Source organism: Clinocottus analis, unplaced genomic scaffold, assembly GCF_023055335.1.
Source record: "Clinocottus analis isolate CAN_PGR_092001 unplaced genomic scaffold, fCliAna1.0.p SCAF_8, whole genome shotgun sequence".
Taxonomy (NCBI): domain Eukaryota; kingdom Metazoa; phylum Chordata; class Actinopteri; order Perciformes; family Cottidae; genus Clinocottus; species Clinocottus analis.
In genome coordinates, this window is record NW_027176240.1 from 21,546,860 (window position 1) to 21,559,628 (window position 12,769).

At 46.2% G+C, this 12,769-nt stretch overlaps 1 protein-coding gene across 2 annotated transcripts; it reads right to left on the reverse strand.

The window, feature by feature from the left end:
* Nucleotides 1-318: 318 nt before the first annotated feature.
* On the reverse strand, nt 319-12,738 carry eno4 (enolase 4). Of its 2 annotated transcripts, XM_068568283.1 has the most exons (13): nt 12,546-12,738; nt 10,745-10,873; nt 8,654-8,838; nt 6,990-7,129; nt 6,128-6,297; nt 5,926-6,051; nt 5,633-5,701; nt 5,073-5,228; nt 4,596-4,721; nt 2,772-2,946; nt 1,490-1,551; nt 1,165-1,282; nt 319-589 (listed from the first exon to the last, which is right to left on the reverse strand). In XM_068568283.1, the coding sequence occupies exons 1-13, from the start codon at nt 12,711-12,713 to the stop codon at nt 495-497; spliced, it is 1,719 nt and encodes a 572-aa protein (XP_068424384.1). In that variant the 5' UTR covers nt 12,714-12,738; the 3' UTR covers nt 319-494. The 2 variants fall into 2 exon arrangements, with proteins under 2 accessions (XP_068424384.1, XP_068424383.1); XM_068568282.1 differs by lacking the exon at nt 1,490-1,551.
* Nucleotides 12,739-12,769: the final 31 nt, after the last annotated feature.

A 12,769-nucleotide genomic window follows, 5' to 3' on the forward strand; every position in this document is an offset into this window, starting at 1 on the left:
CGTCATGTGACCGGAATGAACAACGCAATGAACACACAATAAATACACAAACACAATGATACAAACCTCAGCAAGAAGCTCTGTGGCGGTCGTGGTCACATGGTGCGATGACCTTCCCCAGGGGAGCGAGCCATTGTGGAGGAGCTGAAGGCTGGAGGCTCCGCTCCTGAGGGCTGGAGTGTGTGTGAAGTGTGTAAAGTGTGTGATGTGGGTAGTGTGTGTAAAGTGTTGTAATGTGTGTAAAGTGTTGTAGTGTGTGTAGTGTGTGTGCTGGCGGTACAGTGTACATGACGGGCGTCTGAAGAAGCAGGAGACGTCTGTGAGCAAACTGGTTTTATTGAAGGTTGTGTTACTCACTGAGCTTTGTGTTGATGTTTTACATGCAGCCGAGTGTAACGCTGCATTAATGCTCTCTGTTCATAAGCAGCTCTGCGGTTCTGCGGTTCTCCAGAGACGCTGGCGGCCGATGGAACCACGAGAGCAGAGAACCTGATTCAAACGTTTGAATCTGTGACGTCGTCTGCAGCCTCTGCTGCTGCTGCTGCTGCTGCTGCCCAGGACAGAGGAGGGAGGGGCTGCTCCTGGGAGGCTGAGGAGGAGGAGGAGGATGATGATGATGATGATGATGAGGAGAAGGAGGAGGAGGAGGAGGAGGAGGAGGAGGAGGAGGAGGAGGAGGAGGAGGAGGAGGAGGAAGAGAAGGACGACAATGATGAGGAGGATGATGATGATCACTGCACCTTTTCAGTGTGTTTCCCCACAAACATCACACACACATGATCACACACACATGATCACACACACATGATCACACACACATGATCACACACACATGATCACACACATGGATCATCTGCGGTGACTCTGCATGCTTTAGGAGAGTGTGTGTCCCTGTGTGTGTAATCAAGACGACCAACTAACACGTCCAAAGGAGACTGAGGGTGGTGTGTGTGTTTGTTTGTGTGTTTGTTTGTGTGTGTCTATTTGTGTGTGTTTGTCTGTGTGTGTCTATATGTGTGTGTGTGTGTGTGTGTGTGTGTGTGTGCTTTAGGGTCATCCTTCCTCTCTCACACATAAACACGTGTGTGTGTGTGTGTGTTCCTCATCGTTTCCGTTCACATCAATAAAAGAGCATCAGACCTTATGGCCGTGAGCAGAACTTACCCAGCATGCCCTGCTGCAGCAGCTCCTCCTCTATAGAAACCATCCGGTTGTACTTGGCCATCGTCTCGGCGCCGCTCAGCCCTCCCAGCTTGATGTAGTTCAGACCCAGACCCACAACCTGGGGGGGGGGGGCAGTGTGTGAGCCAGGGGGGAGTGTGTGTGACGCAGGAAACCAGGACGTTACACTGTGATGTGCACACACACACACACACACACACACACACACACACACAGCATCACTGCTGCTGTGGAACCAGACTAACGTTCTCTGATCAGACAACACGACGCTGGAGACGCACAATGAGAGAGAAGGAATGAGACGTACTACATCTGACCAGGAGTCCTCACTGCAGGGCTCACTGCAGGTCATTCCCATCAACACTGACCCTGGCACATGGACACACACACACACACACACACAGACACACACACACACACAGAGTTGATCATACAAGCATTGTTTCATGGGTGAAAAGGTTTGATAGAATTCAAGCAATGAAGTCTTGCATCAGCTGCTTCGTTCATATGCTACCACCCGACTAATACGTCCAATCAAATTCATGCTAAGCTAACCTTCTTGAACAAGGTCAAGGGGGCTGGAAGTTAAAGTTCGAGGGTTTGGGTAAAGGTCACTTTGTTTGCGAGTCTGAACTGAGCCGAGACGGAGGAGTGTAGGTCGTCTGCATGGAGACACACTTTATGGGGTTCTTATGATGTATGTGTGTGTTTCTTCATCCTCTGGGAGAGCTGGGTTAGCTAGTCTTCAACATAACTTGGCATCAAACAAATGGAGACGATGCACGCAGCGTTGTACATTTTCAGGGAGTAAAGGCTGTTTGAGAAGATTTAAACCATGTGACCGGCAGCCCGTCAGGCCTGCAGGTTTCCCAGATTGCATTGCGTGTAAGAGCGTCTTGAATCTCCAGTTGACGCTGGAGCTCAGCCATCATGACGGCTGCAGCCTCCTCCACCCCGACCTCCTCCCCTTTTGCTCCATCTGTGGTATTTCACCTATGTTTATTAAAGTGTGATTACTACTCCTAGATGAATTCAGCAGCAGAGGCGTTTTTCATTAAATATAACTGTGCCAACATTTGCTATGAATGTTAAAAGGTCCTTGACACGAGAGTCTGTGACCTGTGTAGAGTAGAAGTCGCTCTGCACTGCCGGGAGACTTAAAGAAACTATTCAACAATAGATGAAGGTATTTAACAATGTTCAGGGGTACATATACGTGTTTGCAATATGCCGAACAACGGAGGATGTTCTGCGTTTACTTCGTTGTTGGGAAATGAAGGTTTCAGAGGAGGAAGGTCACGATAACATTATCCAGGTCTGTAACTTTATACTCTGTTGACGTGGTTATGGACACATTGCCAGTGAGTGAGTTTGGGAGTAGAGGTTACAGTGGCTTCAAAAGCTGGATTTCAGTCAGCAATACATCTATTGCAACGATTTACTGCAACAGAGGCTGCAGTTAAATCACTAGGAAGCAGAGATTCAAGCAGAAAGGGGACAGTACTGCTCTCTGCACAAATAAACAACACATACATAAAACAGCTGGTGCTACCTTTCAGACCCAGAGGTGTGTGTTTGTTTTCGGATACCTTGGTGCTCTGACGCGATGCAGATCAAATCACTTATTGTCATCTCGTGAACGTGCTTTAAGACGTGACCTTTGACCCCCGGAAGGGGCCGGGCCTTTGACTTGAAGGTGACGTCAGAGAGCAGAGCGCACGAGTCTTCCATCACGTTGCTCAGCTTCTCCCACTGGTCGATGTCCTTACAGTCACACACACACACACACACACACACACACACACACACACACACACACACACACACACACACACACACACACACAAGACACACGTTTAAGGACCAATAGTTCAAATCATCATACATATGCAAACAAACACATATCTCTGAAACACATGTTAGACATAAAGGTTTGATGTAAATTGTCTAGTAGAACAACATGTGTTGGTGGCACTAACTAACTAACTAACTAACTAACTAAGCAGTCAGATGTAGTTTTGCGTACACATTACATTCAGCTGGAGCCGCGTCACAACATCTAATGCTGCGTTCACACCAAAACAGTTGTGAATATTCTCAACGCTTTTCCGCCTGATTTTACTCGCTGAACTTTATGTGGTACAAAGGGGGCGCGGCTACGTTAGCCCAAGTTAGCAGCACATAGCCTCACTGGCTAACCTAAACTGACCCGGTCACGTTCCTGTAGCTAGCAGCACATAGCCTCACTAGCTAACCTAAACTGACCCGGTCACGTTCCTGTAGCTAGCAGCACATAGCCTCACTAGCTAACCTAAACTGACCCGGTCACGTTCCTGTAGCTAGCAGCACATAGCCTCACTAGCTAACCTACACTGACCCGGTCATGTTCCTGTAGCTAACAGCACATAGCCTCACTAGCTAACCTAAACTGACCCGGTCACGTTCCTGTAGCTAGCAGCACATAGCCTCACTAGCTAACCTAAACTGACCCGGTCACGTTCCTGTAGCTAGCAGCACATAGCCTCACTAGCTAACCTAAACTGACCCGGTCACGTTCCTGTAGCTACCAGCACATAGCCTCACTAGCTAACCTAAACTGACCCGGTCACGTTCCTGTAGTTAGCAGCACATAGCCTCACTAGCTAACCTAAACTGACCCGGTCACGTTCCTGTAGTTAGCCGCACATAGCCTCACTAGCTAACCTAAACTGACCCGGTCACGTTCCTGTAGCTACCAGCACATAGGAGGACCGATAATGAGGATATGGAGCGAGAGCTGTCACTGTCTTTAATTCCCACAATCCCTATGGGCGGGTGGTGACGGAGGAGGAGGGTTCTTACACTGGAGAGCTTTTCAGTTCATCCTATGAGGCTGCACAGTATTCTGTATGTGTCTATCTAATACACTTAGTCTCCAAAACATACAAGTGCGTGAGTGTTTCTGGACTAGTTTGTTTTTATAGATCATAACTTTTGCAGGGGGAGTGGACTAAACCTCTTCCAGGATCCACTCAGTGACGCACTGGGTGTCCTTCTTAAACTTTATAAGATGTAATTCTCTGGGTCTCTGTAGGTTTTCATAAGAATCGACAAGTCGTGACTCAAAGACTTGAATCTTGGGACTCTAACGCACACTTTATATCTACAAGACCTTCTCCTTCCTTTATGTATTCATGTATTTGTCTCATATGTATTTGTATCATAGGGAGCGATGTGCTAAAGAAATGGAAACATAGCTTCATTGTCACATTGTATGAGCTGCATCCGTCCTTCAATGAAGACATTATTTGTATTTCTACTGTTTAACAGAAGCAGAAGCGACATGTACAATAAACAACGTGTACATGTATTGAATACAAACGGTATTGTTTACACATGAACCTGGACAGGAGACTGATGGAGCGTTGACTCACCTCTCCTCTGAACGGATCGATGAGAGCCACCACCGCCGGGTATTTGCCGATCAGGGTTTGGTAGAATTCCACTAAATCATCCGGAGACTTCAGCGCTCCGGTTGCAACTTCATACTTTCCTTTAGCCTGAGAGGAAGAAAAGAAACTGATGGCGTCCTCTGTCGGCTTATAGCAATAAAACATCATAATGCTTCATGATAGAATATACCATATTATAAGATAACGTCAAGTGTTTTTGAGAGATTCATATTGTGTTATAATTCACAACCACCATAATGTAATCACATTGCATGAGTTAGAAGTTTGAGGGTTTTGGGTCGCGCCCCAAATCTCCTGCCGCCGGCCGCTCACCCTGATGCATTATGGGCCGTCGTAGAGCGTGCTACCAAATTGATTCTCCAGAGGATTCCTCCTCCTGGACGCTCCAAGCGGCTGGCCTCACACACGTAGCCAGAAGCTACCCGTCGGGCTACTCACGTAGTCCATTAGCCGCGGGGCGGCGCAGTTCAGCGCTAAGTGGACCTCGGCTCCCGGCGCCAGTCCGCAGGCGTCGCAGGCCTCGTGGATCAGGTCCAGGGGCTGCTCGGGTCGCTCGTAGGCCGCGGTCGGCACTCCGCCGTCGCCCAGCGTCGCCTCGGAGCAAAGAGGCGGGTTGGCCCCGGGTTAACAACGCGCATTGTGCCTGCTGCGCGCGCGACAATAGATGAGTACATATTCACAGTTTGAATGAAGACGAGTGAGTGCGCTCGCTCTCCTCGCCGCTCAGAGTCATGAATGTGAGGCTGACGTGTCAGCGAACAATGCGGGAAATAACTCTGTGTGTGTGCCGCATGAAGGAAAAGGTAAACAGTGGAAGCATTGAAAGCTTTAATAAGCATTTCGACATACCTCCTGCATACCTTTGTATACAACTTTAGGTAAGCTCAGGGACCGAAAAGGCCTTGAATGCTAACTCTACCTTCTACATTATGTGCTCTCTAAAGCCCGATTAAACTCCGGTTCTATTCTTAAAGTGAATAAATTGCAAATTCTCTCACCCCGACTTTTGTTGAAGCGTTTATTATTCTCATCATCTCCTTCTGTAGCTCAAGGGTCATTGTGATAGTCTGTTGAAGAAGGTCACAGTTCAGCCCGGTTAATAATCACGAGAGTGGAATTTGAATATGGAAGACCTGAGGTGCCTTATCAATAAAAAAAAAAACCCAGCACAGCAACAATGGAGGAAGCAAAGGAACTTGCACAAAGAGTTTCAGCTCACACTTTATGCAGTGAACAGGCCTCGAGCTGGCAGATGAGAACACGCAACGACCACACAAAGATGTCTGCCTACTTCTTTGACTGGTCCAGCTTTGGGGATGAGGATGACTTCCTCCAGGAGACTCAGCTTCCCGGGAGAAGTCTTCCCACAGCTCAGCAGGGTGACCAGAGGCAGCGGGAGGTGAAGCTGAGCCGGAGCCTGAAGAGAGAGAGTCTGCTCACCGCACGTCGCTGCCCCGCGTTGCGTGATTATACGTGTTTGTGTGTGCTCTAACCGTTGTGTTCTTCAGAGCTGCTATGTATTTGTAGAGGGGGACACCCTGTATTTTGGCGGCCGCTTTGGCCACGGCCAGAGACACCGAGCCGATGGCGCAGCTCCCGGGCAGCACGGGTTCAGGGGGCTCGGCTGGAGGCAGCGACTTCTCCACGGTGTTGCTCTTCTTACCTGGGATGTAAGCAGAAAACATTCACGCCACGAGAGTCGGAACCAGCGTCCAGGTGACGCTGAGATGGATCTCCTACGCAGAGGAACGGGCGTTCAGAACAGATGAGTAGGAGATCCATCATCCTTTGATATGAATAACGTCATCTCTCCAGGCTCACCCGGGTTACTTTGAGTAGAAGAAAGAAACTTCACTATCCAGTTACACCCAACTTTACAATCTCCAACACAACAAAATTACACACAAAATGCAGTTATTGAGACTCAAAACCTCAACTCAAGTCTTCTGATAAAGAGGAAGGTCTCTCTCTGGAGAGCCCGTGTTTGGTTTGTCCCTTCTGGGCTTCTGTAGAAACGTGATGGAGGACTGGCTTCCTCTGTAGATGTGATATGAAGAGAGCTTTCTAAGCTTACTCTCACTTTCAGGTGATTATGCCAACATGAAGTTGTAACTGACATAATGACACGAAACGGGGCCTTATCGTCCATGTAAGCAAAATAAATAACACAATGAATATTACACTGAGCGAGCACAGGAGAATACACTGCAACAGGACAAAGTGCAACACAAGTATTACAGTGAATCAAGCAGAAATCCAGAAGGACAAACTGTATTTGGTCTGGGTTCAGTGTCAGCTGCTGACTGCACTGTAAGGTGATATGAACTGTAGCAGTGAACATGAAGCAGGCACTACCTTTACTGCCGCCCTTCTTGTTTGGCGTCGGGGTCGGCGTCGGCGGCACCTCCGGCTCGCTGAGCAACCGCTGCTCCTCCTCCTCCTTCTCCTTGTCCCGGATGTCCTTCTCCTCCAGGAAGCGGGCCATGAAGAAACCGCTGCGCCGTTAAGAAACAAAAGCAACAACCTCTAAAGATGTGTGATCTGAAATAAAACGCCACATTAACGTGGAGAAGTTTTAAAACATCTGATCTCCAGTGAGCGGCTCAGCCTCACGTGATAAGGAGGTGCCACAAGGTCTGGTACTGGGCCCACTGTTATTTACACCCGCCTGCCATTCATACGTACAAAGCTCCTGTGTTTATAGTCGCACAACCTTTGAAACACCGAGCAATTTGATTGATTTATCGTAGAGTGAGGCATGTTTTTATCTTGTGGACAGGAAACATTGATCATGTCTGCTTGAAAATGGAGATAACCTGAATAAAACTTGAACTCACGCATTTAGATCCATCGAGACTTTTATTTTGTACCTTTCTTCATGTGTGACTGATCTGATGGTACATGTTTGTGTGTTGTTCTGCTGCTGTCTCTCTTGAAAAGGAGATCTTGACCTCGACGAGATTACCTGATTAAATAAATGTTATACATGCACATATATTATATATTAGAGCCTAATGAAATTATAAGTACTTTTATGTCAATGCCACGGATACACAATCTTATTTTATTTTTTTAAAATGAAGCACGATTCAGGTCCAGATTTTAATTTGTGAAAAGACGAGCAGCCAACAGACCGAGCGTAAGGGGGAATTAAAAATGAGTTACTTCCTCGTACCTCATCGAGCTTTTCTATTGGCTCGTGAGACATGACGCCAACCGACAAGAGGAAGTGCATCGTGATGAGACGACAGGCTGTGACAGAAGGCGAGCGTTGACCTTGGGATGACCTCGTTCTAGAAGGTCGCTACACAGTAAACCAGATGTGACCCCGTTGCATCCTCACGTGCAAACATGGCACCACTTGTTTGTTCATGTTCGTCTCTTCAGCTTGTCGTTTATGTTTAAGATGATAACTTATAAGGGTTGATAAGTTCATGAGGTTTCAGAATTCCAACATTCCATAACTTTTTACCAAATTTCCATGACTTTTAACCAAATGTCAATGACTATAAAACCAAATGTCAATGACTTTTAATCAAATTTCATGACTTAACCACATTTCCATGACTTTAAACCAAATGTTCATGAGCAAACATTGTGTGAAATGTGTGTGTGAACAGTAAAAAGTGATAAAATGTAGTATTTAAACTAACAATGAGGATTCAAAGCATAGAGTAAACCTTAAATGACTCAAATGAATGAGAGACAATAGTTTATTAAAAGAATAAACATGTATATCGATGCCTGTATGAATGCTGCTGATACTTTGAGCCTCTTTCTTTTAAAAGTTGATGAATTTTCAGAATTGCAACATTCCCAGTGTTTGCTGAGAAAACAATGGTAAGTCTCAAGCGTTTACTGCGTGCATGTTTCAGTGTTTGATTAGCAAGCAGCCCCACAAACAGATCCTACAATATTAAACTGTATTCCACTTTTACAAACAGAAAGCTTGATCGTATCATCTGCGTGTGAGCAGGTCAACATCCCTGACGGTGGGTTTTAAAGCGTTCGAGCGTTACCTGAGTATGTGGTCGACGTGTGATTGGTCGCAGGGGTTTTTGTCCTTCAGCATGCCGTCCAGAGGTCCGTTGATCCACTGGAGCGCAGCCGCCATGTGCTCGGCCCGCGCTCCGCTCCCGGCCTTCTGGTCCAGCAACGCCGCCGTTGGCCCCAGGAGGCTGGAGACGGAGGCTGAGGACATGCTCTGGACACCGGGACGGAGAACACGGTCTTTAGAAGGATCAAAACTAAATCTCACGCGCTCCCAACATCCATGCAAATACCACACACACATTTTATTTTACTAAGTGTATGTTTGTACTGAAGCATTTTACATGTTCTGCAAAAATAACATGAGCTCATACTTTGATACAGGGTTCATGCACATTGTGACCAATGGGTTTCCATGACTTTCAACCACATTTCCATGACTTTTTACCAAATATTCATGCTTTTAAATCAAATGTCCATGAGCAAACATTGTGTGAAATGTGTGTGTAAACAGTAAAAAGTGATAAAATGTAGTATTTAAACTAACAATGAGGATTCAAAGCAGACAGTAAACCTTAAATGACTCAAATGAATGAGAGACAATAGTTTGATTAAAAGAATAAACATTTATATAGATGCCTGTATGTATGCTGCTGATATTTTGAGCCTCTTTCTTTTAAAAGCAGATTCATTATTTAAACTAAATGAACGTCATGAACACATGAATATAACACATTTACACAACTTTTATTACACTTTGGGGATTTTATTTTTGTCAAGGACTTTTCCTGGCCTAAAAATAACCATTTTAAAACTTTTAAGGTTTTCCATGCCCGTTGATAAACGCTGAATCAGCACTACTGACCTGCAGCCAGCGGTGCTGCAGGCCGTGAGTTACCACCTGCTGTCTCCGCCCACAACATGCTCTAACTCCTCCCCCTTCCTCTCACAGACCACTTGCACTGCTTGTTCCTGTCCTTCCACATGACTGGACATGCAGCCGCGTGACAACGGGCCCCTGCACGACAACAGAGCACAGCTGGGCCTCGTTCACGTGATGAACAACACAATGTGATTCTTTGTTGGGAAGAAAAGATTCAAAGTGCACGTCTGATGCGTTTGGGTTCTACTCTGCGTTTGGAGTCTGCGTCGATCTTCTCCAAGACACAATTTAAAACAAATACTCTGCTCTCCCTCTCGACAGCGTGCTAAAAAAGGGCAATGAATCAGTCAAAGCTCCTTCTGAGGACGTACGCGATCATTTTTATGTCAGAGTTTGTCAATGCAGCGTGACAGCATGGTGGGAGGTGAGCGGTTACGCAACAAAGGACCGCGGTTGCATGCTAACTACACAGTTATCATTCAGTGGGATTGTTACAGCTTTGGCCATGAAGGATGACTGAAATGATGACATGATGAAATACATAACAAAGCACCATGTGCTGCTATATCAAAACCATCACACCTGCTTCCATCTTCATGTCAGATGTACTTATTCCAGTAGCAGCATGCAGCGGAGCAAACTACGTCTCCCTCATGGAAGTAAGGGAGGAAAAAGTCCTGAAGACTAACCCACATAGATCAGAAGTTAATATCTTCAAACATGAGCTTCATCGCAGAACCCTCCGGACTGGAACCCAGGAAGCAGAATCACAGCCACGCCTCGTGGCTAGCTTATGCTAGTTTCGTGCCCTCTGTGCCCTCAGCGTGACCTCGGTGTCACATCTCATCTTTCCGGCTTTTGTGATACTGTAAAAACTGAAATGTCAAGGGTCAAAGGTCGAGGGGCCGTTTTCTGATTGAGAGAGTCTCTGCCTGCTTCTTGCCTCCAGCTGCCTCTTCCCATCAGCCCGCTGCATGTTGGAAGAGGCCCATTACTGTCATTTCAAACCATCAGCACGCCACTAATGAATCACATCTCCTTTGTTAAAGCTTGATTTGTTCCATCTTTACGCTTAATGCATACGCCGAACTGAATATCCAGCCTCTGGCTCATGAGCGCATGCCACAGATCAAGCAGAAAGACACCAGCTGATCTGTTGAGAGTGTATCAGACGACTGGATTGTTTACTAGGTTGTGTCTGTCGCCAAAAAGGCAAAACGCGACTCTTGAGTTTCACCTTTTCCTCGTTGCAGACGATGCAGAAGACCTCGGCCTCGATGGATAGCTGTCCTCTTGCGTCGTAAACCTCCCTTCCCTTCAGCCGGCTGATCCTCGGCGGTGCAGATAGGTCTGTAAAATAATTTGCCTAAAGTGACAGTGGATGGTTAAAGAAATTAGGTACATTTCTGCCGAGCGCGTTCGAGGTTGCGTGATTCTTTCAGCCGTTTAAGTGTCTGAATCCAGAACTCGTGCCCTTGATGAGCAAGCGCCGAACAATAGCAATTTGAAGATGTGTTTAAAACTGTTACCGATACAATTATTTAACAGGAAATGTTGAGACGATTAGAAGTCATGAGTGCAGTTTCTATAGATCGCACAGCGACAGAGCTTCTTGGCTCTTCTCTCCTGAAGACCTGAGTGTTGCAGCCTCGTACAGGATGTGCCCTGAAGGCCAGCAGCTGTGCAGGTCTTAATTCTAACTTTCTGATTCACTCGTTCCATTCTCCTGTCGCCTTTGTAAAGTCTTCCCAGCCTTGCCCTGTCGCTCGTGATCCAGAAACTGCTTTCAGTGCCACCATCTTGCCAGCCGATGGTGTAAGGAAGCGTGAAGGTTCATTTCCCAAGGAGACTCAAGAGATTTGCTCTCAGGAAGTAGTCTGCATCACATCCATGAACGCCTCGATGTAAAGCTCACGCTGGTTGGCAAAATGGCTGGCACGAGGTTTTTAAACATTTTATATATCTATGGAAAAAATTAAAAATGTTTTTAAAAAGAAACTGGGCCTCCAGGCTTAGACGTGTAGTATGTGCTCAATAATAATAATAATGATAATAATAATAATAATAATAATAATAACAATAATAATAATAATAATAATAATAATAATAATAATAATAATAATAATAATAATAGGTGTGACATGAACACAGAGAACAATGAGCAGGAGGTGTTTCATGAGGTGTTTCATGCTTTTCTATAGAAATGAAGACTCGCCTGAAGCACCTGAACGCAGCACGGGTGCCTCAGTAGACCACCGTGGACCGGTAGTGAGCAAAGTGGTCAGCTAACTAGCTAAACTAACCGGTCAGCTAACTAGCTACACTAACCAGTCAGCTAACAAGCTAAAGTAACCGGTCAGCTAAATAACTCTAAATTAACCAGTCATCTGATTAGCTAGCTAAATAACCAGTCAGCTAATTAGCTAAACTAACAGATCAGCTAACTAGCTAAAGTAACTGGTCAGCCAAATAACTATAAACTAACCAGTCAGCTAATTAGCTAGCTAAATTAACCAGTCAGCTAATTAGCTAAACTAACAGGTCAGCTAAATAGCTAAAGTAACTGGTCAGCTAATCAGCTAAACTAACAGATCAGCTAACTAGCTAAAGTAACCGGTCAGCCAATTAACTAAACTGACAGATCAGCTAACTAGCTAAAGTAACTTGTCAGCTAACTAGATAAAGTAACCGGTCAACCAAATAGCTAAAATAACCAGTCAGCTAATTAGCTAAACAAACAGGTCAGCTAACTAGCTAGAGTAACTGGTCAGCTAACTAGCTGAAGTAACCGGTCGGCTAACTAGCTAAATTAACCCATCAGCCAAATAGCTAAACTAACACGTCGGCTGACTAGATTAAGTAACCGGTCGGCTAACTAGCTAAACTAACCAGTCAGCTAATTAGCTAAACTAAAAGGTCAGCTAACTAGCTGAAGTACCCGGTCAGCCCAATAGCTAAACTAACCGGTCAGCTAACTAGATAAAGTAACCTGTTGGCTAACTAGTTGACTGTTAGCCACGTTAGCAACGTTCCCCTACCAGGTATCCGTGCACGTCCTCGGGCTCCTGGACGAACAGCTGGTTCAGGACTCTCTCTATCACCTGCGGCACTCCGTTCACCCGGTAGAACTCCGCGGCGGCGCTGCTCATGCGGGCGCGGTCCCGCTGCTCCGCGGGGCCGCGGCTCACGGCCGCCCGGTGAGACATCGCGTCGCCAACCGAGCCGCTTTCTGTTGTCTGTTACCAGGGAAACAGGCCCATTC

Excerpts from the sequence above, each read along its gene's own strand:
- eno4 (XM_068568282.1), bottom strand. The coding sequence starts at position 12,713 with ATGTCTCACCGGGCGGCCGTGAGCCGCGGCCCCGCGGAGCAGCGGGAC. Across the intron at positions 6,052-6,127 it reads CAGCTCTGAAGAACACAACG|GCTCCGGCTCAGCTTCACCT; the intron begins GTTAGAGCACAC and ends CTCTCTCTTCAG. Across the intron at positions 1,283-2,771 it reads CATCGCGTCAGAGCACCAAG|GTTGTGGGTCTGGGTCTGAA; the intron begins GTATCCGAAAAC and ends CCCCCCCCCCAG.